The 27,709-nt window shown below is 33.2% G+C and overlaps 1 protein-coding gene across 1 annotated transcript; it reads right to left on the bottom strand.

Moving 5' to 3' along the window:
- Positions 1 to 4,624: 4,624 nt before the first annotated feature.
- Positions 4,625 to 25,780, bottom strand: LOC142328880 (cytosolic non-specific dipeptidase-like). The gene is made up of 9 exons (XM_075373013.1): positions 25,711 to 25,780; positions 22,186 to 22,360; positions 19,673 to 19,960; positions 17,383 to 17,609; positions 14,800 to 14,995; positions 12,920 to 13,141; positions 8,483 to 8,632; positions 8,215 to 8,316; positions 4,625 to 4,782 (listed from the first exon to the last, which is right to left on the bottom strand). The coding sequence occupies exons 1-9, from the start codon at positions 25,743 to 25,745 to the stop codon at positions 4,729 to 4,731; spliced, it is 1,449 nt and encodes a 482-aa protein (XP_075229128.1). The 5' UTR covers positions 25,746 to 25,780; the 3' UTR covers positions 4,625 to 4,728.
- Positions 25,781 to 27,709: the final 1,929 nt, after the last annotated feature.

Here is a 27,709-nt window from a genome sequence, read left to right as displayed (position 1 = left end):
TGTTATTATTGTTGTATAATCTAAGTAGTTATTTAAGAGTGGCACTTAAAATCATATTGTATCTGATCTTATACTATTTAAATATTTTATTGTAATTTTAATTAAAAAAATGACAAGTCGTACTAAGATAGCTTCAAGCAAGTTAATTCTCGAATTTTTGTGACGCTTTATCAACTGCATTTTCCGCAGCTTTGTTTCTGCAACGTTTACTCCAGAAAAGTTTTTCTCTTCAGCTTGTTGCCACCTTTCTTCAATCCAGTTCAGACCCAACTTTCACGACATGTGAATCGTCCTTGTCACTGTCTCTCTCTCTCTCTCTCTCTCTCGTATAGGTTCACTTCAAATTGTCGCGATGTGTGGATGCTTGCTTGCGACTCACTCTCATTTGTCCCCCATGGAGACAACGATTTTAACGGGGCCTTTCAAAGGTGAAGATGTCCTCATTCCTCGAATACCCATGATCCCATCCGATACACCATTTCAATTTAAAAGATTGCAATTCCCAATTCGATTGGCATTTGCAATCACAATCAATATAGCTCAAGGTCAATCTTTAGAATTGTGTGGTTTAGATTTAGATGCGGATTGCTTCTCACATGGACTTTAAAATGCATTTCTGTTCACGCGTTAATTTGGGAATGTTTGATTGGACATATGACTGAAGATCACCAATGTTGTAACTCTGTTCACGGCGTAAATCCACATCAAATGAAGCAATCGCAGCTCGGGTGGGTGCTGACATTCCCAATTGACTAAGAACTTTATTTGCATTAGCTAAGCACTTGTCTTCAATATTTATCAATGCTTCGTTGTAAATGCTTTCTGTAAATTCAGACAAAAGTGAATATTTAACCTAACTAAGGATTTTTTGGTCATTATGTAGGGATATTATTTTCTGTGTATTTGGTTATTTCGACTTTTTTTGTTTGCATAGTCTTAAGTCTATCTGGGCTATAAGAAAGTTGGGTGTTTTAATTTATTTACTGTAAGTCATCCTTCTTGGTGGCTTTTCTTTTTGTTTTGGTGTTTTTTTTTTGTTTTATAAAATGGAGATGTTTTAGCTGTTAAATATAATTCAAAGAAATTTGTTACTTAATCAGTTGTGATTTACATTGGCAACGGCCATACGGGCTCTTTGTGATTGGTCTTGCATTGATCCGATTGGTTTTTCTTTGTTTACATTTCCAAATTAAAAATAGATAGATAGATTTATTAAAAGTAGATGAAAACAATCTTTGATGCGGGTTATATATCGTCCTAAAATTTGAGCTCAATCGGTGCTGAACATTTTGAGTTTTTGAAGCGTACACAAACGAACTTAACATTTATATATATATATATATATATATATATATGTTCCATCATAATAGCTCAATGACTGAATCGATTGTCACCTGCATGCTCTTTAATTATCCTATATTAAAGAGCAATCTTTTTTTGGCAGTCATATTTTTAACATTTATCTCTTGTTTACACTATTTAAAGTTATATCCAAAAGGGATATTTTCATTTAAATATTTTTTTGTTAACGCTTCTCTAAGATTAGTTGACTTATTAAAACTAAAAGATAGAACATAAAGCAATAAATTAACTATACTTGAGAGTTACCTTTGCAAGATTTGTTTTGCTTGGAATTTCACCCGCTACCACCCCATTCGGTCGCCCTAAAGCATAAAACTGAATGTATGTGCCAATAACGGCAACTGAGCATCGGACAATTTAGCGACCAGTATCCTAACATAGCTTCTAGAGCTTACCTAACAGCGTGAGCGGACTAAGCGTGGTGCCATCACCATCGGCTTACGTATCCTAACCGCTCACTTGTCATATATGTGCTAAAATGGGTAGGCACACCCTGTCAATTACTTAAAATATATATGACATCCATAATAAAATTTATTTCGTCTAGGCAACAATTCGTTGCCACGCCTAGGTCACTGAATGCCAGAAAGTACCTGTACAAAATTTTATAGCGCTTGAAACCGATTGGCTGGTGGTCAGCCATACTGAGGGTTTGCTTCCCACGGCAATGCGGTAAGAGTATTTCCCTTAAGCAAACTACAGATTCTGGTTGAACAAAGCAACTGCATCAAAGAACTCCCACACGGTCCGACAATGCGGCTCTCGCCACATTGACTCGCCGCTTGTGAGTGCCAATTTTTCAGATATTGATTCAAGTTTGCGTGGTTGGTGAGCACCCGGGAACTCGTTGTCCTTAAAAACGAGCTCGAGGCATACTATCCCCCCAGATCCGGCATAAATTTATACAAGCATCTTCCCTTAATCGTGGTGTCCATTACAGCTGCCGTAATTCCATCGCGGGGCTCTGCAGCCTCTTCCGCAGGCGGGAGATGAGCAACTGAACGAAATTTATATCCGGTGCATTGTGATCGCCGTTCCGCTCCGGTCCTGGCCCGTCTCGAAACCGCATCCCAAATACCTCGGCCTCTTCGCAATCTCCACATGGAGATTGCGCCCGAACTTTCACCACTAAATCGATTGGGAGAGCCTCTTTCCCAATACGGTGGTATTGGGAATTGGGAAGCCTTGTAGGAGGTTGTTTTAAATATTCTTATTTATTTTCACTTGCATATCATAACCGTTCACGTGTTCATTATTCCATTGTACTTAAAATCATATAGCATAGTGGTTACACTTTGCTTAATAATTAAATTTTGCCTCAGTAATTTGCAGAATAAATCAAAAATGTAATTTAAAAGTACTAAATCAAATTAAGACTATTGACTACTGCTAGATGATAGACAAATAATATTTTGTAAAGTCTAAATTGGGTGTTGGGTGAAACTAGACTATATGTGAGAAAAACAATTCAATATCAACACTATCCAGAAGCCAATTTTTTTAATGCACTTCTGAAAACATGTCCCAAATATATGGGGAGCCACATATATAGAATCTACGACATATTTCTTTATAGGGTCTCAGAGGAGGAAGTATATCCACTGATCTCAAAAATTATAATTATACTTGTGTGTATTATACCTATGTACATGAGTATTGGCTACTTTTAACGAAATATTTTGAGACTTTATAAAAATAATTATCTCAGCAGAAAGAGCCCTCTGTCTAAATAATATCTGAAATAATTTCTGAGAGATAAGCACCTCCTTATACCACAATCCCATACTGAAGCCTACTTTAACGCATAGTATAACATATTAATTATATAGGTTGGGCATAAGCTACGGATAAAAATTTATGAACCTGCTTACAATACAATACACCTACATGTATGTATGTGGATATTTTTTATATATAATTATACTATTTACAATTAGTTGTAGAGATAAGAAAGTGCATTAGGCCTACTGCGGATAGCACTATAAAAAAACGCGCCAATTGCTGTACCTCAAGGGTGGTGTGGAAACCAGCTACTGAAACTATTTATTCAAAATCTACAATGTCACATTCTCTCATTCACAAGGTACTGGATAACCAGTATGGTTTCCGACCGGCTAAGTGCACTGAGGATGCCATACTAAAGGTGATGGATATAGCTTCCTGTAGTCCATGTAAATATGTATTAGGGATTTTTCTGGACATATCCGGCGCATTTAACAACTTATTGTGGCCCTCTACCTTGTTTCAGATGGATAGGCGTAAGTATAAACGAAATGAATTAGAAGAGCACTCAAGTTATTTCAGCCATCGGACTGTTTCCTTGCGTGATCGTGGCTCGGAGATTCGTAAGACCCTAACTAAAGGATGTCCTCAGGGCAGTGTACTGAATTCCCTTCTTTGGATTGTAGGATTCGATTCCATGTTGTGTTTAAGTTGCCATGTGATTGTCACACGCTTCTGCTGATTGACGGGGATTCACGTAACCAAGTAGAGTTCCGAACTGCTCATTCTTGTGAGACACTCCAGCTGTGGAGTCCCCAACATAAGATGATTTTCAGCCCCGAGAAAACCACAATGATGTTGCTTAAGGGCCGATTGGCAGCTTCCCGACGAAATCGGATTCGAATGGGTGATCTCCCCATTCGGTACATTTCGGCTCAAAAGTACCTGATGCGTATACTTTTTGGTGCCAGCCTCAGTTTCATAGCATCAGGTCCACCAAGTGTAATTCCTGGCGCTCCTGCGTTTAGGAGCAAGGGAGCAGAGATCCTTGGGGCGTTGTGTATAGAGCCCTTGGACATAAGCGCTGGAAAGATGTTCTCTTGTCAGCTTTGTCAATCCGTGAGGGTGTAGTAATTGATAAGGACCGTACCCTTAATGTTTTGCTGAATGATTTGCTCCCAGATGACACTATGGTGGGTGAGGTTTCATACCACCGCCGTGTCAGGCGGGAAGTCGCGTTTTTCGATAACGACTTACAATTTTCTGAGATCACTGAGGCGGAGTTGTGCCAGGTGATCTGTAGTATGGCAAGGTACAAGGCGCCCGGATATGGTTGAATCATAGTGAAGCTGCTCGTCCGGCGCTTCCAGTAGTCCTTGGTCTCCTCTAACTAGAATAAATAGTAGGTTACTCTTTGCCGGCCACTTTCCGGCGTGTTGGAAGCGATCTAACTTCCCCATAGTAGATCACACTATTAAGGTTTTACATTTTTTCATAATCAAATTATATTTTTACGTGTTACTACACTATATTCTTTATTATATTTAACTAAACAATAAAATTAACAAACATATATAACTAAATAAATTTTACGTAACAGTATATATATGAATACAGATTAAATCTATATAAATCTGTTGATCTTCAGTGTTCTTTCACGCAACTGATTTCAAAAATATATGCTGCCAAAAGCTTTGTCTGAAAATTTTTATAAAAACACAAAAAGTTTAGATTTATCCTAATTACAACATTTTTCAATTTCAATATAAGAAAAGTATAAAACGTATCTTAGGATTAACTCTTATAAAATACTGAAATGAAAGTATTAATATGCATAATAACTGCAATATTTTAAGGTGATCATGAGTTGTTTCCTGCATGTAATTCATTATTCCATGAAGTAAAAAGAAAAATCGAAAAAATAACTTTAATTAAATATAATTCAAGCATCAGAATGTACCATTATATAATTATTATTAATATCAATTTTATTATCCAAATACTTGGTTTATTAAACCCAAGTTTCAGACTTTTCATTTACCAAAAAAGGTAGGCATCTTTTAGAAATCTTCTGATGAAACTTACCTGTTATGTTTAGTGATGAGATGGAATTAATGCAGTAGGGTAAAAACTGATCTCTCAGAACTAACAATCATATTTTTTAATAAAAACTTGAATTAATTCTTGGGTTTTTGTTCACTGCTGTTCTAACATTCTTAAGGTCATTCAGTGTATCATATGACAGTTAGTTTTTTCTACAGAATTTCATAGTTTTTAAAATGTTTACAATTTTGAGAATTGAAAATTGCATATGGTTTTTTTGAAAATCATATAGTTAATTTATTTTTAATATTGTAACATTGATTAAAATCTTAAATTTTACAGTTTTATTTTAAAATTTTCTGTTGACTTTAATGCAGATCTTAAAATTTTCTATTATTGTAATAATTTCAGCCGACACATACTGTATGTTAAAATTATTTAAGGGTCGTTTTCAATTTAAATAAAAATTCATTTTTCTCCATCATGGCTTTCCTCCATTCTCAGATTTTTTACTGTCTACTTTTATAATTATTTCTGGAAGATTTATCTAGTATAACATACTTCGGAATCATCATAGTAGTTAGCAGACTTTAGTAAACATTTTTAAAGACTCAATTACTATAACTGATAATTATTCAATTTTACCATTTTTACTTCTGTTAACATTACTTCTGTTAACATTACTCTAGTCACCCTATTTTATGTATGAGTTAGAGCAGAGTTTCTCAACCTAGCAGTCGTGATGATATGAAAGGAAGGTCATGAAATTAGCCTACAACATATAAACTACTCATTATAAACAATAATGAAATTATATTATGAGAAAAAATCATTTATTGTAAACATTCTACTTACGTACATATAAGTACTTACTACTTATAAGTACACATGTAAAAAAAATAAATTAATGAGATGGTTGCATTTGTTTTTCATTTAAAAATTTTTCCACACGTGAATCTAGTTACAAACACGCAAACGCAAACAAATCATTTTAAGGTGATAAAAGAAGATTCCTATGTTTAGTTTTAAGTTCATCCATAAATGAAAAACCCTATTCACAGAGAAGATGTGGTGAAAGGGATTAATATTTACAATGCTTCTGTGATTAAATTTCCATATTCAATTCGATGAGCAAGCCAAAATGTACCTATATCTTCAGATGTGAATTGCAGTTTTAATATTTATTGGCAGAATTTTGCTGAGCTGGTCGTGAATCGCAACTGTGACATAGCAGCAGCAATGTTTTTACTAAATAGATTCAGTACCCATCTCTCCAAGGAATCATTTTTATCTTCTAGGAAATAATCCGCCAACTGAAATTTTAGTTCATTACTTCAGGCTATCCAAATAGTATTGAATAGTTCTGTCTTCTTAACCCAAATTTTTTCAGTATAATCAGAAGTGAGTGGAAACATATCAAAATCTTTGCTTTGAAGGTGAATAACCCAGATATTGAGCTTCTTAATGAAAGCATGAATTTTGTCTGTCATTAATAAAATGTTTATCACTTCCTTGTAAATTCACATTCAAGTCGTTTAAATGCAGAAATACATCAGCTAAGTAAGTCAACATAATTATTATTCTTTAACATCATTAAGAACAGTGTTTGCTTAGTCTGGAAAATTATTATTAATTCATCTCACAACTCCAAAAACCAAATTAACACTTTCCCCCACGATAACATCTGACTTCTATAGGAAAAAGAAAAAAAAAATCTTTTTGCACTGCATAGTTCAGCAAAGAACCTATTTTGTAATGGTCAAATTTTAATAAAATTAACCAATTTCACAGTTTTATAAAGAATTTGTTTGAGATTTTCTGGCACATTTTTGTGGCAAGAGCTTGTCTGCGAAGGAAGCAGTGTGTCCATTCCACTCTTGGTATAAGACAATCTTTTAATTTTTTCAGATATCCACTTTTCTTTCTTGTTATTGCCTTTGCACCATCACTACATACTGCAATACATTTTGTCCAATCTATGGTTTTTTAGTAGTATCATAAAAACAACAAAAAGACATTGTCCTGTTGCATGACCAGATATTGATTTGCAAAACAACATATTTTCTTTTATTGATTTGTTCCTATCTCACAAAACATAAGAATTGAAACATGTTTGCCACATCTATTGATTCAAATTGAATACTAAAAAATTCCCTTTAACTCACTTACTGAATTAGCTGATTGCAAACATCGGCAACCATGTTATTGATTCACCTTGATACTGTGTAGTTAGAAAACAGAATTTTTATCAATTTTTTTTGCTTCTTCCATGTCCATTAAAACACCATATCAATTGCAGCAGGCAATATGAGGTTTATGTGAATATATAGGGTTTGGACATCTTAACTACTCTTAATGCTGCAAGATAAGATGCTTCTAGTGTACTTTTAGTATGGCTTGATTTACAAACAGAAGCTTGTTGAATTTTCTTCCAAAAAATTCCAATGGTTTGCTTTTATGATTGGATGTTTAGTTTCGAAGTGTTAAATCGATTTTGTTGGGTTCATGTTTTCATTGGAGAGGATTTGAAAACATACAACACATTGTGGTTTTCCATCAAATGAGAGTATAAAAAAAAATCAGTAAAAAAAGTTTATATTTAAAATGAATTTATCTTTCTCATTAAAGTATGTAGTAAACTTTTTCTGTTAGTGTTTTAAAATATTTCAACAATTTAAAAATAATGGACTTAAAGATAGAAAATTTTTATTTACAATAAATCACTATATACTTTTTTAACAGTATTTTGATATTACTTGTTAACAGCTTTATTTAAAGAGTTGCATCTGATGAACTCTCTGAGAACTGTGGTTTTTTACTATGTTAAAACTTGTTCTTTTCGGCACTGCTGTTATGAGCTTACAATTAATTTGACAACAGTACAGAAAAGAATAAGTTTTAGTATAGTAAAAACACAATTTTCATTAGAGCAGTTCATCGGATACAACTCTTCAAATAAAGCTGTTTTGATCATGAGATAATTTTGATTTGGGTTGTTTTGATCATGCCATGTTTTGATCTTATTACGTAATTGTTTTATACCTGTGATATACAATCTGACTGAAAAAGTTGTTTAAGAATACTTACACCCTGAATTAAATTTGCAATATTAATCTTTTCATTTTGAGAATGGGCGTTGTCATCTCCAGCTCCAATGGGTAATACAAGTACATTCTTATCCATAATTTCCTGAAAAAGAAAACCAGATAATTATAAATAATAAAAATGGTAAAATTTGAATTACTTTAGTTTTAGTATAAGCACGACTAGCATTGAATAGAACATTCTTATAATTTAAGAAAAATAAAATAAAAGCAATTACATTTAATTTTAATTGAATAAAAATTAATTATACCTGAAATGTAAGTGTAACAGGAATTGAGCCGCCAATACGTATCATATCTGGTTTTCTATTATAAGCAAATTCAGTAGCTTTAATTGCAGCTGTGTAATTATAATGTGACACTGAAGATAACCAAGGTTTTGATGAAAATGTAAGAGAAGTCTGAAATGTACATAATAAATACAGGCTTTTTTTTTCTTTTATCTCATAACATTTAGAAAAACAAAAATATCAGACACAATTATTTATGACTCATTGAATCATCTGACCTCAGACCATAAAAGAATTATTCACAGATTACTCTACATAAACAAAAAATTACATAACAGAGTTAGATGTATAAAATTGACAATATAACATATATCAGCACTCACTCCTGCACAAAGTAAAATCAAAGCAACGCAATGATTGGTTGTTATCGCAGCAAAGGTAGGATGATTTGGTTGTGCTTTAATGCGAGCTACATAGGAACATATCATTTGGTTATTCGTCTATTCTAGAGAGATGGCTCACTAGAGGTGGTCCACTAGTAGACTTACCGCGGAGCTCAAGCGAAATGCACCTGTAGAGACAAACGAGTGTACACTAACAACTGTGTACTCACCTAACCTTTAGTACATTCACTAATTTTTTTTTAAACTTTCTTAGATAAGCCGATTCTTACAAGTAATAGTAAAACAAGGATTTAATAAAAACCAATAAAAGTGTACAATATTAAAAACTAAAATTTAAAGAAATACATTTTGAAAAACGTAAAAACGGCTTTCTCTCTTTTTATAATTATTTAAATAAATGTAAGACATAACTTAATATTTTATACCGTTTTAACCTAAATTAATCGCATGGGTTACAAATTGTCCTAACCTAAATTTATTGTATCTGTTACATATCGTCGTAACGTTTTTCTTTTTTTCGTCGCCCCCTGTACTGCACCTACGGTAGAGTATCTCTCCGCACATTGGGATGACCTTTAACTCAAACGGCCTTCCACACCTACCGGCTGTACGTCCGGCATGGCAGGTCAGGCCGCCGGTTGGATTTTTACTTTTATTGGTTCTTGCCTGCCTCTAACTGAGAGGACGGGACTGCCTTTAACTGATAGGACGGCAGGCTGTGCCGTTCCCGGGGCCCCCCGCCCAAGCAGACGGGACTCGGTCTTAACTTGTTTGTTTGCAACTTTAATGGGAGAACCATTTCTGTCCCCCCACCGGTTTGGTCTTTTATTCATTCCCTTAACCAAGGCACCATTCCACTTAGGCTTAGTAGTCCCACCGCTTCATCGCCGCCGCCCACGGCGGCTCCACGGAGGGCTATCCCTAGCCCCTCGCTTCCTGGTCCTTCCTTTGCAATAAAGCCGTAATAAAGCTCCTTACTATCTCAAAATCACGTTTCCCTTTAAGCATAGTCCGTATGATATTATCTACAGAAAGTCTGTCTACTCTTGCTTCACAATTCTCTCTCTCCTGTATCCAATTCCTACAACTAAAGACAACGTGCCCTTCGCAGACAACGAATCTTCTTCGCTGCAATACCGACATGCCGGGTCCTCCATTCTCCTTTTTCCGTGCAAATTCAAGCGGAAGCAATCGTGGCCGGTCAGGAACTGAGTAATCCAATAGTCCAGTTCTCCAAATTCCCTCTTGGCTCACGGTTTGATATCTCTAATGAATGTATAGGTCCATCCTCGATTCGATCGATTCCATCCTGCCTGCCAGTCTATCATCATTTTCTGGTATGCCACTCTTCGCTCTATTCCCTGATATATTTTAACCCTATCTGCTGCCAATTGTTGTATTGGGGAACTCCGATGACGACAAAAATTGCTTGAGTCGATACTGATCTGTACGCCCTGGTGACCTTCAACGATATCTTCTTCTGCGTACTCTCCATCATACGTCTACTTCCATCAACCTCAAGTGCATGGAACCAAACCGGTACCCCGTATAGCATTGTCGAATTCACCACATGGATGTATAACTTTTTCTTTGAGGCTCGAGGGCCCCCAAAATTGCTCAACAATCTATTAAGCCTTTTCACCGTAAGCTCCGTCATGTCTCATGTCCCTCTTATGCACAGTGTAAGACCTCCTCCTATCTAGCCAAATTCCGAGATATTTGACTGACTTCAGCACTTGGGATACCCTCACGTCAATTAACCTTAACTTCCTCCGACTTGCCATCACTAACAGTTTAGTCTTGTTGGGCGAAACTCTCAAGTCCCTCCCTGCCGTACATTCTACTTCCATATGTGTAGCTCTTAACGCCTTCTGCATTCACTGTTCTTCCGTTCTCGCACTGATGACCAATGCGAGGACATCCGCGAATCCAATTGAGGTGACCCCCTCAGGGTATTCAATCCCAAGCACTTCATCATAAACCAGGTTCCACAAAACGGGGCCCAGAACAAAGGCCTGAGGAACCCCACACGTAGACTCAACTGTTATTGTTGAGTCTCTCATGTTATAAACCATTATTCTATCATTTAGATATCTCTGTACTATCCGGCGAAGAAAACCACTAATTTCTTTTGCTTTTAATGCTTCAAAAATTGACTCCCATTTAAAGCAGTTATGTACGTCGATATAAACGATCGTCGGTATGTTTCTAGTTCTAGTTTCTAGTTTGGAACGTAGTCGTTGAATAGCATATAATTCATCACGTTTAGCAACATTACCGGAGCCACCTCAATCAATATTCGCACCACTTCGATTGGGATATTGTCCGGTCCGGGACTTTTAGGGGCCGCATTCTTTTCCCTGTAGTAATTAGTTCGTGTACTTCGAATGGAACTATATCTTCCGCAATTATTTCTTCCCTCATTGGGTCCCGTAACCGGGGAAAGAAGACTTCAACACTTCGTCTAATCTGGGCTTCCGTTAATGCAGACAATCTACGTCCCAGACTTCCTGTTACGACTTTGAAGGGTTGACCCCAAGGATCATCTACGGTCATGCATAAATCTCACCAGCTTTTCTCTTTCATTTTCTTTGTCTCCCCAGTCTATATTCTGCTCAACACCTTACGTACCTTAAATGTGTCTCTATACTCCCTTCGGTATCATGCATTCGTCTTGCCCTTTGATATAGTCTTCGCTGCCCTGAGATCTTTTTACAAAGAGTTTCTAATGCCTCTGTCTACCAGTACACATGTCTGTTGGGGTCGCCGCCCTGTAGGTTGCTATAATAGTGACATTTTTGGTATCACCAAAACGCTTGTCGAACTGATGCAATCTTAAAATCGTCTTCGCCTCCTATTACTTGCGCTACCGCATCCGACACTTTCTGTTCCATCTTATCAATGTCTACATTTTTCAGGTGGACCACCGTCCTTCGGCTGTTCTTCGACATCAAATCTACTTGAAGGTCCGCCGCTTTATTTCGGAGGACCGTTCTGAACTCCTCCGCTTTTTCTGCTCTTTGACTCTTATTCGTAGCTCATCATTATTACCTTTGCGCAAAGACAACACTTCTCCCACTTCTACTCTATTTACTGTTTCCTTCAGTTATTAAGCAAATCTACGTTTGTCTTACCCGCTGCCTTGACTATAACAATTCTGCTGTCGGAAACCGCCGGCGTCGTTCTCTTGATACCTGGAAGCAATTGTTTCTGTTGCTTGGCGTCTGTCTCCGAGACAGTCTCCTTAACTTGCCCGTCTTCGTTTCTGCATAAATACAATTCTGTATAAATACAAATCGTCCTAACCTGATTCGATGTTAGTTTACGCGCACAAAGTGCCTCACCCAATATCGTGAACGTCACAACCTTCTAATCCCTACTTAGAAATAATTTATGTTAAGATGTGTAAATAAAGTATAGACGTACCTCGAAGATCCAACCCGATCCAAACCTAAATTATTCGATCTTAATTTACGCGCGCACGCACAAAGTGCCTCACCCAATATAGATTTATCCATGTTTTGTTACTACTCAAAATTGAAAAGAAACGTATTTTTCTTATTTGTTTCAGATAGGTGACGCTTTATGACCAGCTACCGACCGTACAGAAACTCTCAAGCTTTCTAATGATATAATTAAAAGGTAAGAATGTAATATTGATTTTAATAATAATGTTATGATTTGACCTGCTCTAACCTGTGGAATAGTATTACAAAATATGCTTTGCTTTGTTCATATGATTCAGCAGATCAAAGTGTAGTAGGAAGAAAGCTGCATAGGCTAGGGCCATGGGAATGCCAACCTCCAAAATCTTAAGGAGTAAGACTCCCTGTCAGGGTTTTATTGAGGCGAAGTGCCTCAATAAAACCCTTGAGGAAGTCCCAAGGTACTTCATCATTGTGATGAAAAAAAATAAATAGCCTAAGAACCTAAGTTACTAAAAAGTGAACATGATTACTAAGTTAAGTTGAGTCACAATTTTTCATTGCAATGGATTCATAGCATATAATTAAATAAGTTATATAAGTAAGTATTATAGTAAAACATTAATTACCTTATAATTGTTTGGACTCTTCCGTGTTTTCCATTTTTTGTCGAGATAATCAATAACAAGCTTGGCGATCTTTTCAGGATCTTGATTTGGAACAATTCTAATAGAAAACTTTCCTATCACTTTTTTTGGAATAACAGTTTTGGACCCATGATCGGAGAATGCTCCTTCAATACCATGAATAGATAAACTTGGATACCTCCAAGTGTTTGTTAATATTTTTATCTGGATAATATAAAAATAATCAAATTACTCGCAAGAACTGAAAACTAGGCAGATTATGAAATAAGATAAAATATTTTTTTTTAGTTACTGTTTGCATGCTGTGGACAACTGAAGAGACAGCATGTCTCAAATTAGTATATAGCTCAAAGATTAATGGATACAATCTATTCTTGCATCAACTATACTCAATATATATATATATATAAGTTTTAATCGCCTACAGAATGAAAATTAAAAAACTTTCCAGCAGTCTGTTTAGTTTTACTTTACTTCAAACTACGCTTTTTCAGAGGTTGCCAATGAATAATGATTAATATACTCTTTTCATGCTGCTAAATGTAAGTAGTAGTAGTGTTTGGATTCGGTTTTACAGGTTAATTATTGTTTGTGAAATTTTTGATGAGTGTGTGCAATGTAAATTTGTATATCTCCAATATTGATTTTATGTATCTCTATATTGTGAGTAGCTCAAGCGTATATAGTTTTTCAAGGTGGTTTCCAAAAGGGGATTCAGTGGTGGAGTCAAGGACTTATCACACCTTTTTAAATTACCCCTTTAAAACTCAGATTTCTATAGAAATTAAATAACATTTCAAACATTACCAAGAAAAATGATTATTCAAAAAATAAACTAAACATAGCTCCAGATGCAGCAGAAACTGATGATGGTTTAATTAAACTTTCCTTGACCATTTGCTTCAAGAAAACAATGTTTCAATTAACATCAGTTTCTTCAGAAGCTTAAACAACATTTATGAACACCAAAATTCAATTTGTACTATATATGCATTAAAGTTACTATATAAAACAAAACATGTAAAGTGCTTAAACTGGCGGGATAATTCAATGAGTTTTGTGCGGTCAGCAAAGGTTGTAGGTTTACAGAAAGGACACATTCTGACTCAGTGGGATAAGAGAAAGTTTTGTTCTTAAGAAAGCAAAAAGGCAAAAGTTAAAGTTTACAGGGAAAACCTCCAAACTGTTTTTCTAAAAATTTACAAAAAAATAAGGATTATATTATTCTTGAAGAAAAAAGGTTTTAGGAGAAATTGATGTAACCCAACGGATTAGTCTAATGGTGAACAAGTCTTCCCAAATCAGTTGATTTGAAAGTCGAGAGTTCCAGTGTTCAAGTCCTAGTAAAGGCAGTTATTTTTATACAGATTTGAATACTAGATCGTGGATACCAGTGTTCTTTGGCGATTGCGTTTCAATTAACCACACATCTCAGGAATGGTTGAACTGTGATTGGTACAACTGTGATTGATGAGCTTTTGAAGATTATTTCACTGCCTGACTGGGGGATACTGAATAGAAAAGAAGAAAAAAAAGTAATGCAACTATTTCCTATATTTCTTTTAAAAGAATCATTTCCGGGCATAAGGTCCTTTTAAATAGTTCAAAGATGAATGTATCGGCTTTATTTAACACCAGTTTTTTTTAAAAGTAAAATTAATTACTGCCTACAAATGCAGATTGTACCAAAACTCATAATAATTATATATTTTAAGTTGCATGAAATTTTGTAGTCTATATAGCATTAACAAGTTACTGATGTGCTAAACAAAATTTTATGCATTAATGATAATAAATTTATTAACTACAAAAATTATTAGTGGTGAATTTGCAAATTAAATAATAATTGCATGCACAATTACCTTATCTTCATGTAAAAGTTGTTCACAACCCACGGCCTTTTTAAATTCTTTTACACAAAAATCAATGTTCTCGTAAGTTTTCAATTCTTCACAAGTTGTTGGCAAAACGTCTTCAAGAATATCTGGTACTAATATTTTACCAGATGAATCGACTAACGAATCCAGAAGAAATACCAAGTCAGACATAGCCTCAAAACTATAAACAATGTATATTCAATTGAATTATTTTATAATATACAGGCTGTCCGGGCTAAAGGTATCCAAAAGCAATGATCTATATTTACAAAATCAGTTGTCGTAATTTTTTAAACATACACTCAATCTACGGGAAATATCTCCAAGATTTGTTCTGTGTACTCTTAACGTCAGCGGAATACACATGCGCAGGCAAGCCGGCTCATTGCAGTTGCAGTCACTTTCATTTATGATTACTGTAATGGCGAAACTCCACTAACCAAAGCACACATTGAACCTTCTGTTGTGGGGTCTACATCTCGACTGACTATAATTGCATTATGAGTCAGCTTGTCTGTGCATGAGTATTCCGCTGACCTTGAGAGTATATAGAATAAATCTTGGGGTATTTCCTACGTTTAACAGATTACGACTGGTTTTTCTGTAGCCCAGGCACTCTAAGTAATCATACATTATTAAAAATACTAAAATGAATCTCTGCAGGAAAATCTGTAAGAGACAATAAGTTTACTCAACATTTATTAATAAAATAATTATTCTGTAAATAAAGTACAAAGAATTTTATAATGCAATATGTAAATGATTATTCAGAAGGTGCAAGAAAGATATTTTTTATTTCCGTTGAATAACTGGTTTTCAGGTACCTCTGACAGTGTTGTTGGATTGATAGTCTTCGGACGTCTCTGTTTGTGCTCCGTGGTTTACTAGGCTTTTCGATTGGTTTAACAGATTTTTTTTTTCTTGATTTGAGGATGGGTAATTGTGGCAAGTTTTTGGTTTGATTTTCCTAATTTTTTTTTTGAATATTTGATATTGAATTGTCTTTTTATTGTGACTATTGTGGTTTTTTTATGCTTGTTCTCAGTAGGCAAATTTCATGTGTTACTACTTTGGTAAGACAATACGGGTAGTGGTTATCTGTTTTGTTTATTACTTATTGTTTACAGTGGAAAGTGTTATCTTTGGTGGACTGCTTTGTTTAGTACAGGTGTGCATGACATTGTGACTTTTGTTCTTACATATTATCTATCTTTAATTTTAATGTTAATTTAATTTTACTTAAATTTTATATTTAATTTATTATCTTAGTGTAGTAACAGCTTGTTGATTAAGGGGGTTACCTCCCTCTCAGTTCCCTTTCTACTTTCTTTACTTATTTTTCTTTTCTTTCTTTTATTTTTCCCTGTTTTTCTTTTCTTACCTCCTTTTCCCCTTTTTCAAATAGGAACCTGTGGGGTATCAAATTTCGTCTTTTTGTGTCCTTAACACTAGAGTGATATTAGCTTTTGAGTTATAAGCAATATGAAAGGTGGTGAGGTGTTTAAACCGCACAGGAGTCTGCCGAGGTCGCTGGTAAGGCCTAGTCGGTCGAGTCAGACTGCCCCGAGTCAAGTTCAAGAACAGGGTGAACTCTTTGTGGTGATGAAGCCATGGGCCATCAGAGTGTTGGTGAAGTCATTGAAACGAACTCTTTCATTGGATAGATTCCCTAAACAAAAGATGGAGGAGATTGGTGAAGAGGAAGGAGGAGAGGAGGATGATACTTCTGAATTATACAGAGAGTTGCTTAAGATGCATGATTTAATTACTGGGTTAAATAATGTTAACAAAGATAGCATTAACACAAAAAGAGAAATAAAGGAGTATGGGCAAGCGCTGTTGAGCTCTGTCAAGATAATAGTGGCTTCTGAAGCAGATGAGGCTAGTAACAGTGTGCTGCGAATTTAGTGGAAGTGGCTACTCATATTATTCACCCTGAAAGTAGACAGTTGTTAGAACAACTACTCCTAAGAACCCCTAAGAAGGGGTCTTAGAGGAGAACCTCCCTGACCTTGTTATGAAAAGATGGCCAGCTGAGGTTTTCTCTTGTTGTGAAGAGAAGGAAGGGTCAGTGTTTGGAGAACCCTTAGAGGATGTAGTGATGGTGCTGGATGTATCCAAGGACATGAAGATCAGCTATGGTAAGAAGCTTTGTGAGAGGGCTGTTGAGTTTCAAAACACATGCCTGGTGAGTTTCTAGAACATGCAATTTGTGCTGGTAAATATAATAATTCAGCCTATAAACAACCGCATAACTGTAGTAATAAAAAAATACTTATTACCTAGAAATAACTTCATACAGAATAGAAGAAGGAGAATAAAAATTTCATTTTATAATACTTCATTTTTTAATTTGTTTTTGGTAGTTTTTTTTTTCCAGTAACTCTTTGTAACTTTCTAATGTGGTTATGAAACATAACTAAAAAAAATAAAGAAAGTAACTAAGAAAAATAAAGAAATTTTCAGTCTTATAACTTTAAAATTTTTGATTTACCTTCAAATAAACAATTTTTCACAATTCAGTAAAAAAATAAGAAAAAGTTTTCTTTAAGCAATAAATTTACTTACACAGAACCTCCAAACGTTCCACTATGTAAATCTTTACTGGCACATTCAATCTCAATACTGAAATAACAGGTTCCTCTTAAACCATAGATTAAGCAAGGAGTTTTTGTTCCTAGCCATCGAGCATCTGATATACATACACAATTAACACTTTCTAAGAAATCGCTACGTTTCTTCAGAAAACCTTCTAACCCAACACTTCCACATTCTTCCATGCCTTCAAATATAAACTAGAACAATATTATCATTAATATTTTTTGAGATTAAAATGAATTTAACAACTAAAAATACTAATAAAATATTTTAATCAAGCAACATTCACTAACATTCACTAACATTCTTCGAACATTTGAACTATGCAATTGTAAAGATGCTGAGAGATGACGGATTGACCGATGTGGACTTCGTGTGACAGCTTTCTTTGAATCACTCTGTATATAATAAAAGAAATAACACAAAAAGGCTTTTAAATACTAATTGTATGTACAATCTGACTTTCACAAAACAATTTGTTCTTCTAAATTCTTTCATAGCTAATTGTGGTTGGATATCCACACTTGTAGAAAATATGCTGCACAAAATACACAGAACAAAGTCAAAAACACAGTTATTGACAGAGAATACGCAGCACAAATTACACACCCACCAAACGTCATAAAAAATTGCCATCATTTTCAAGAACTGTGATGCCTTGTTTTTACTGGTTTTTTAACATCCCAATGGTTCATAATCTTGAATGGATGTATGAACACTTTTAAATTCAGCAACCAACTTTCTTACCGTTGAAAATGAAGGGAAAATCTTTTAAATCTGAATCTAACTTTTTTTGTGGATCAGGGTTAAACCTTTTAAAACAAAGTACTTTATAACAGCTCAAACTTCAATTTTATCCATTTTTTAGAAAATGTCAAAGCTTGTTAGTTTTAATCGATCACCTCAAACACGCAACTAAATATTTATAAGATGCAACTAGTTAAATAAGCAATAAAATAGGAATAAGGTTTTAATTTTTTTCACAAAGATGATTTTCATTTAAAAACATATAAAATATAAGAAAAAAAAAGCTGACAACACAGTTGCTGGACTTTCCAGTCACGCGGCTTTTTTTTTAATGCTCGGCTTGCACACACACAAACTTACTTTAAAATATTTATCATTTTATTTAAATACAATATTTTTTGTTTATTTAATTTAATGATTCTAACTAAAGCGTGCGCGCATACCGTATTTCATTCGCGCGGGTGTGGCGGTACGAGCGGCCACTTTAATTTAATTTTTACCCTTTAAATATGATTAATTTATTTAATTCTACCGCTCACCTGTGAGGTCACATTATAGTACGCGACTACAGCAGTAGTCCGACCACTAAGTGAGATGTTGGTTAGGGAGGGGAGTGGCTGTGTAAAGACCCCAATTTGTTGGGAACAAATTCGTGTATCCAACGAAATGTTAATAGAAAAAACTGCAATGAAAAAGACCCACTGTATTACTACCTTCCACAACGTTTCAAAATTATTACTATTTTTTGGAGTGGGAGTGCAATTTAGCAAAAAGGTTTTTACACAAAAGATATTTTTTTATAATTGTTCACAAAATTAAAAAAAATTGCATTGAAAATCACCCCTTGTATTGCCTTCTATAACTCTTCAAAATTAAAACCATTTTTAGGGGTGGGGGTGAATTTAACAAAAATTTTTTTTTACAAAAGTTATTTATTAATATTCACAAATTATAAATAAAAAAATAACCTTAATTATGCAAAATCTAGATACGATTTCGTTTTTCCTCCTGTCTCTCCAACCCCCTGACCTTTTGAATTGAAAATTTAAAAGCATCAATTCCCCTACTATAGAAATTTTATAGCCAAGTTTGGTGAAAATCAGTCAAGTAGTTCTGAAGATACAAGGCGATTTACATGCCAACATACAAACGCACATTTTGTCGCGAAAATTTCAATGCCATTTTTTTGGTTTTCTGGGGTCCTTAGGGGTCAATTCGTCAAGATTCGGTGAAAACTGGATACGCCCAATTTTGACCGATCAACATACTTCTGTAATATTATATTGTTATATTAACATATAACTGGTATATAGACGGGAAAGTAATAAGTTTACAAGAGTGAAACAATAAACATCACTCATAAGCGTATTGCCTCAATTCATATCATAATTGATATTGCATCTAACAAAGATTTTAAGTATACTACTGTAGTGGTTTTTAAAAACTTATAAAGTTTTTAAAACAATAAATTTACATCATAAGTATGAAAATTCAAACGTAAAAAAATACACACCTTAATATTTACAGGTATTTCATGATTTAGCTTCTGGTAAGCTTCAACTGCATTTAGCCATGCAATACAAGGACCTTTGTCATCAGAAGCACCACGGCCATAAAGTTTACCATTCTTCTGAATTAATTTAAACGGTTCAGTATCCCAACCATCTTCTTTAGCAGCTGGTTGTACATCTAAGTGGCCATAAACTAGAATCGTTTTTTTTTTAGGATCATTTCCTAACTGTCCCAAGAGCACTGGAGCCAATGCAATTTTTGTAGAATTATTTTCTGTAGTAGATATTACCTGAAAGTATATAATACTCATCGTATATTGTGCATAATAATGTATTAAAGCTAAAAATTACAGATATATAAAATTTGATTTATATATTGTCCGAGAAGTGAAAATGGGTGACTCTAATAGCATTTTTCGCGCTGAATTCATATATGGTTTCAGAATCAGTCTATCATGTAAGGATTTTTAGATACAACTATTTTAATTTTACAACATTACATATTTAAAATGCATTCTTAATATAATAAAACCTTACCTAAAAAGTAGTAATTATTGATTTTCTACGATGAACTAATTATTATATTTTTAGTAATTATTGATTTTTTGCGTCATGAACATCTCTCTTTAGGATCTAACAATAGTTAGCTAGCATGCTCAGACCTCACTTGCCCTGGTACTGTTTTTCCATATCCAAAACATCCTGATGCAACCGTTCACCATTTTCATTGCTGTCTGCTCCTAGATTTGGTGAAAAGAAATCAAAGTGCGAATCCAACAAGTGAATTTTCAGTGACATGTTGCATCCCATAATTTTATAAAATTAAAAAATTCATCCACTATTTCTTTGTAGTGAATCCACTATTTCGGATTTATGGTTTTCTAAGAACTTCTGACAAATGCTTTTAAAGACTTTCTCCACCTCATTTAACGTACTATGAAAGTTGTCATCTTTAAATAAATCTCTAATTTGAGGTCCTACAAAGATTCCTCCTTTGAGTTTTGCTTCGCTAATCTTTGGAAACTTATTTTTTAAGTAAGCAAATCCAAACCCACTTTGATCCATTGCTTTCACGAAGTTTTTCATGAACACCAGCTTTATATGTAGAGCAGGTAAATAAACTTTTTTTTGAATCAACAAGTGGTGCATTAACACGTTATTCTTTCCTGGAGGTAATGCTGTTTAGTTTGGCCACTCTTTCTGAACGTAATGATTTTTTTCGATCTCTTCTGTCCCACTTGCAAAGAAAACAACAAACAGTATTTGGTGAAACTAAGTTGAATTTCTGAACCATGCGTACCTCTACAAGGGTGTAAGTGAGGCTGTTATGTTATACGCTGCGCCTGTCTGGGCTCAACGCATGATCTTTAGGTGTTATAAGGACATTCTTTTGAGAGCCCAGTGTCTCCTTCTTTTAGGTGTTGTCGGCGGTTACAGGACTGTGTCATAGGAGGCAGTCTGTGTTATTGTTGTCATTAAGCTGATAGATATTCTTGCTACAGAACGTAAGGAACATTATATTTCCAATCAGGATGGTCTTCTTACTTCGGAATATGCGGGAAATTGAAGACCAGGGTTTTACATCTTGGCAGGCCATGTGAGATGACTGCCTTGTTGCTCATTACAAGCATGGTATATTTCCAATTGTGTTTGATTTTCGCGCGGTTAAGTGGATTTCCCCAATCGGTATATTACGCAATTCCTTTCTGGGTATGGTGCTTTTCGGGGAAGATTGGCTAGGTTTCGTTTGGTAGATTCAGGTTCATGTCCGGATTGCGGGGTTGATCACACGGTGGACCATGTTCTCCACGTCTTTCCCCGGTACGAGGCTGAACGTACCAGAGTAGTTAGAGAAAGTGAGTGAACTCGTTTCTGGATCTCCGAGTTAATTGAAAGGTTCGTAGGAATGGTCGATAATGGCTGGTTTCCTTAATTTCCTTACATTATGTAGATCGGCTGAAGGTGTTTAAACGGAGTAGGATCCCGAGTGGCTAGGGTTTCAGCCGAGACATTTGATTGGCCGGTGGTTGGCGTTTTGGCAACGAGCCTCGGTTAATTCAAAAGCAGTGATTGTTGAAGTCGAGTGGCGGATCCGCTGTCGGCGGCGGGTGACTGCGCTTTGAGTTTAGCATTGTATTGACTCGTTAATTAGTCGATTGTTCAGGCATTTACAGTCACAAGCGTTGGTATTAAAACTGGACTAGGCGCAGGGTTCGCACTTCCGCGGACTTGGTTAGCTAGTTCAGAGAGCGATGTAGTAAAAGAAGAGTGAAGATGTTCTAAAGAAGCCTAAAGCGAAAGCGTTAGCTGAGATAAAAATTTTTACTGATGTATAAGAGATCTAAAGACGACCTAAAAATTCTGTTTACACTTTTGAATTCAAGGGGAAAAATACATATAAAAACTACTTCTTTGTGCTCTGGACAAAATTTTGTATAAGAGTGTTATCAGAACAAATTAATTATGAGAAATAAATTCATAGATTTTGAAATAAAGGACACATTCATTCATTAACCTGTGTACCAATGTCACAAACTTCAGTAATTACGCCAAGAACTTTTAACTTTTCTTCCATCCAATATACCATTCGAAAAACATCTTCCCTATAATTCGGGATTCCAGACACAGATGGAATTTTAACAGCTTCTGTTAAACATTGTATGTAAACTTGTTCATTTTTATCTATGTATCTGAAATTAAAAAAAAAAAAATTATTCTTAAAAGGAAATATAGGTAAGAAAAATAAATGGATTTATTTTTATCTTTTTCTGTGCTAATTATCACATGGAATATTATTTCATTAACTATTTTCTTCTTAATTTGTTAACATCATTTTAAAAATCAAAGTTTTAAAATCTGAGATATTACCAACTCAACAAACAGACCTATTGATGAATGGCATAAACAAGATTCGTTTAATGTAGCCTCATTAATTCAATACCATAAATATGCTACAAATGACTGTAAAACAAATATCAATAGTAATTTCTGTAATACTGTAGTAACATACTTTCAGCTTCGCTCCGCTTCCCAAAATTTGGTGGTGGGTTTTATGGATTTTTGCTTAGAATTCATATCAAGACTACTAATAGATAGTGAATGGAGTCATACGGTTAAATGAATGGTCATTTAATCAATTATATTTATGAATATAATACTACTTAAAAACTCTTTAAATCGAAAGAGATTATTAAACTTTATTTAATGGAAGAACAACAGCTCATACAAACTTACTGAAAAGATATATTTTTTAAGAACATTCCCAATTTTTATTTTGTGTGCAAACCAGTTCAACACAAGTTTGGAAAATTTGGAAGATTTTACAATCTATCACTTTAATGTGATAAATAATAAATATATCTGCTATTAACTGAGTAGGTCAGAAGCAAAACCAGACAACTCCACTTTCAAATGAAATTGAGGATCTGATGTCAACATTTTCTGTAATGTAAACTGTATCTAATTATACAACAAAAACGGTAGTAAAATTGGACTTTTTTACAAAAGTGGATACTTCCAGTCAGCCAATCAAGATATCTCTATTTTGGTTGGTGATGCTATGTTAACAATGTCATTTGCTTATAGCCTCCTATCTCCTGCATCTGTATAGTAATTGCCTATCACTATTTTAAAAAAGTATATGTAAGAAATTGCAATTCTGCCTTCAGCATAGTTTCATACCTGTTACAGAACACAGTTTTATTCTATCTGATAAAGAGTTTTAGAAAATTGAAAAACTTATTGAGAAACAAGTCACTATTGTTACAAGCAGATGATAATTCAGTGTTTTCAGACAGTTTGATTCTGTAATTTTAAATCATGAACTACTTATAGAAAAGAAGCAGCTGCTGAAACTTTTAAAACACCTAGTGTCTGACACTTTCAACTAAACAAAAAACATTTAAAAATGTAATGTTCATGTTGCCAAGTCAGTTTTCAAAAGAAACAAAATATTAACAGTCAACTCCAGAAATCTGATGAAAGCGTGTCTCTCTCAAAAAGAAGCCAAACTAAAAGCTATTGATTTTTTTAGGGAAACACTTTGGCATTGAATGAGGACAAGTTACTGGATTTAGATAGTATTGATATTAAAATAGTACTGACTTTTACGCAAGTCATATCTTTATTGTTGTTTTTTTATTTTTTAAATATTTAAGCTTTGTTTTGTAATAAAATTAAAAATATTGTTAAGTAACAGACAGTGTTCCTTATGTTTACAATCTATATATATACAAATTTTAAGTTCGTTTGTGTACGCTTCAAAAACTCTAAATGTTCAGCACCGATTGAGCTCAAATTTTAGCACGATATATAGCCCGCATCAAAGATTGTTTTCATCTATTTTTAATAAATCTATCTATCTATTTTTAATTTGGAAATGTAAACAAAGGATCATTCCCATGATCCTGATCCCGACCGATACACCATTTTAATTTAAAAGATTGCAATTCCCAATTGGATTGGCATTTGTAATCACAATCAATAATGCTCAAGGTCAATCTTTAGAATTGTGTGGTTTAGATTTAGATGCGGATTGCTTCTCACATGGGCAACTGTATGTGCGTATTCCCGAGTCGGCAAACCCGATAGCCTTTATATCTCCGCAGACAGTGGAAAAACAAAAAATATTGTATATCCACAAGTATTGCAAAATTAAACTTCTATGAAACGTATGCTTTGTTTTGTTTCACATTTCTCATCCATGCAACCACAATGTGCCACAGCGAAGCGTGGCGGGTAGAGCTAGTAACTTATAAATTAAAAATTCTAAGAATTATAACATACTGAATTTATTTCAACATTTTTCAATTTCATATTGACTCTTGTCTTAATATTTAATGTTTATATTCTCTTTATTAGTACTCACAAAAACGTTTTTTATAATCTAAAAATTTTCATTTGTCATTTCAGTTTGATACAAAAAGATGAATGAAGACTATATAATTGAAATATAACATCCTTAAATACCTTGATACAACTTAATTAAAAGATCTTCCTGTTTAAAACTTTGTTTTTAAATTGTGATTTTTTTTTAAATTTTAAATTAATGTGAACCCATTTAACTTCATGATCTAAATGTAATAAGAATTTTAAGTCATTAAGAAATTGTGAACCACTCTAAATAAATTAAACTAATGCATAAGTGTATTTTCACAGGTAATCAAGATGGGAGTGTTACTGATTAAAAACTTCTATTTATTTGAACGACAGTTTTTTTTTACTTTTTAATGATTTAATCAAGGAATTAAGTTTTAAAATAGTTTAAACTTTCCAGTTAAGGACACTAACGAAAAGATTAATTAAAAACTACCTCCTCTGTAAAGATACTAATAACAAGTTCCATTGATTCGAAAGTGAATTGTTGATATTTTTTAATAATTTAAAATGAGTTACAGACAGATATTGTGAACACAATTTCATTCAACACCTATTATTTTTATTATTTATTACATACAAGATGCACCAATCAGAGCTGATTTGTCTGAAAGTTCCCTGTATCTGAACAAAATATAAATGTGGTAAAATTTTGTTTGTATTATTTCACATATTTGTCTTACTGTGTGTTTTTTAATGTATTAAAATAAATTTTAACTGTTTTTTTTTTTTTTATTATGATGTATTATTATGATGTTTGTTTGTATTATGATGTTTTCTTGGATCCTACCAAATAAATAATGGGACAGTTCCTTTTTCTTTTCTTTTTTTTCATTAACGTGTGCCTGCCCCTGACAATATTTGTACAAACTTTTCTGAAACATATTTATTTATAACTATGAATAAAAATAGAAAACATTTAACAGAAGATTAATTCAACGAAATTAATTAAAATAAATGTAACTTTCTGTAATGATATATTTTAGTTATAGTGTGAAGGTCCAAATTAAATTAATTAAAATTCAAGATTTCAGTCTTACTGTAAAATTGAAGTTTTTGGGTTCAATTCTTGCCAAGGTTTTTGAATGAGATAGGACAATCTTTCTTTCCATCAATAAAAACTATGCATTTAATAAAAATTTAAAATAAAATTAACTCAACTTACTGAAATATATTTTGTAATAACACAGGCACTTCCATTTTTGAGATATTAACTAATTTTTTCTGCAGTTCACTATAACAATATTCACGTTATATTGAAAAATTTATGTTACACCTTGTAACTTTTTTTAACAGTATAAGATACAATGAACTTATCTTAAAATAGAAATACATTATCACTAATGTTAAATTAATGAGGTGAGATAAACAAAGCATGTGTTATTATTTATCAAAGTACTACTGTAATGAGTAGTAATGTAAAATTACTATTATTGTTATGAGAGATACTGCCATAACAGTGTTTGTTTTATAATTTCAAAACATAAATTTTTGTGCATTAGTAAAACTGGCAGTCATTTTTTTATAATATGAAAAGTAATTAACACTTCAGAAAATGTATTTTTTAAGTCATTGAACAGGATGACAGAAATGTGATGCCACTTTATAAAAAAAAAAAACAATATTAATAATACTCTTATAAGATGGACATCTCTAACTATAATAACACTATTATTATTATTATTATTATTATTATTATTATTATTATTAGTAGTAGTAGTAGTAGTAGTAGTAGTAGTAGAAAATGTAGAATTAGCTCTGAAAAAGATCTAGAAGAATAGCTGACGATGCAGGACTTGTTAAAGCCTAATTTATATCCATTTTATGATTAGGAAAAGCCCTTTGATATAATATCCTGTTGTGAATAATATCTTTAATCTGTGTTGTGTTAGTTTGTTAAACATGATTTTTATTACATTTAGTGTATTTGTAAATTTCTTATCAGGTGATTTGCAAAAAATGTGATTTCTGTCATTGTGTGTAGTCCCTGTAAGTTCTCCTTGTCCCTTTGGGTAAATAAAATAAATGGTAGAAAAAACACATAATTTTACTTCTATTTTCTGTACTAAGATTTACAAATATCACACTAATATCTAATTACAATTATAAGCTATTAATTTTGAAATTATAGTTTAGACTTATTTGAAATAAGAATAAATATCTAATTTGTTCAATATTGGTATTCCAAGCCATACAGTAGTATTTTTATTTATAAAACATTTAATTACAAAATATTATGCAATAATTCTTTCCAATATGTCAAAATCCAAGGCAAAGTAATGACATCTCTGCCTTTCATCCAGAAAGTTCTAGATTTGAATTTCTTTCAGGCTTGACATATTTCATATAATTGACAAATTCATCTTTCATAGGTAACTGTAATCAGGCAATTAACCTGTATTGTTAAATAAATATGTAATGCATCAAATAATACAATTAAGCACATTAAACATATTAAATAGTTTAAACTATAAACTTTTGTAGGGGAAACCAATAAATTTTAAGTTTTATAAATGCTGCTCTTTAATAACTTATTTTAAAAATGTTTTCAGTCACTTTTTTTTAGCGAGTGAAGATTGTTCGAAAAAAATAACTGAAAATGTTTTGATGTAAGTTATTAAAATATATCATTCATAAAATTTGGTTTATTTTATCATTTCAAAAGTGTATAGTTTTAGTAGTTTTCATTACTGACTTGTCTTAGATAAAAATGTATAAAAAAATTATTCATTAAACAAACAGTTATAGTACTGTTTGTAACTATAGTTAATGTTGGTTTAATGAACAGATTACATCATTTAATTTGACATATTTCTTAGTTCTACTTTTAATCTGTCATCCTTAAATCTTTTAATATATAGCTGGCCAGTTTATTATAAAAAGTACAACTTTGAGAAGTTTTTTTATTAATACCTATTCCACAACAATAATGAGGTGACCTAGCTCAGATCTTGGTGTTGCATCATTATTGATGCTAGTACCTTATATATATATATATATATATATATTAATGGTATACTAATTTTAAGAGAGGAGATTTTTGAGAACAAGAAGCAGTAAGATCTGGGAGGTCTTCAACTTGTATACTCCTAACATTTCTAATAAATAAATAAATACATAATAATAAATTACATAGATCACATCAGGAATAGGTAGATATGCTA

This window comes from Lycorma delicatula, chromosome 8 (genome assembly GCF_047948215.1).
Source record: "Lycorma delicatula isolate Av1 chromosome 8, ASM4794821v1, whole genome shotgun sequence".
In the NCBI taxonomy this organism is placed as follows: Eukaryota; Metazoa; Arthropoda; class Insecta; order Hemiptera; family Fulgoridae; genus Lycorma; species Lycorma delicatula.
This window is presented reverse-complemented; position numbering and strand designations above follow the sequence as displayed.

Bases quoted from the DNA above. Each gene is read 5' to 3' on its own strand.
- LOC142328880 (XM_075373013.1), bottom strand. From the start codon at position 25,745: ATGGAAGTGCCTGTGTTATTACAAAATATATTTCA. The intron at 13,142-14,799 runs GTAATTGTGCAT...TATATTATCCAG, and splicing joins AACTTTTACATGAAGATAAG to ATAAAAATATTAACAAACAC. The intron at 8,633-12,919 runs GTAATTAATGTT...TGTACATTTCAG, and splicing joins AGAGTCCAAACAATTATAAG to ACTTCTCTTACATTTTCATC.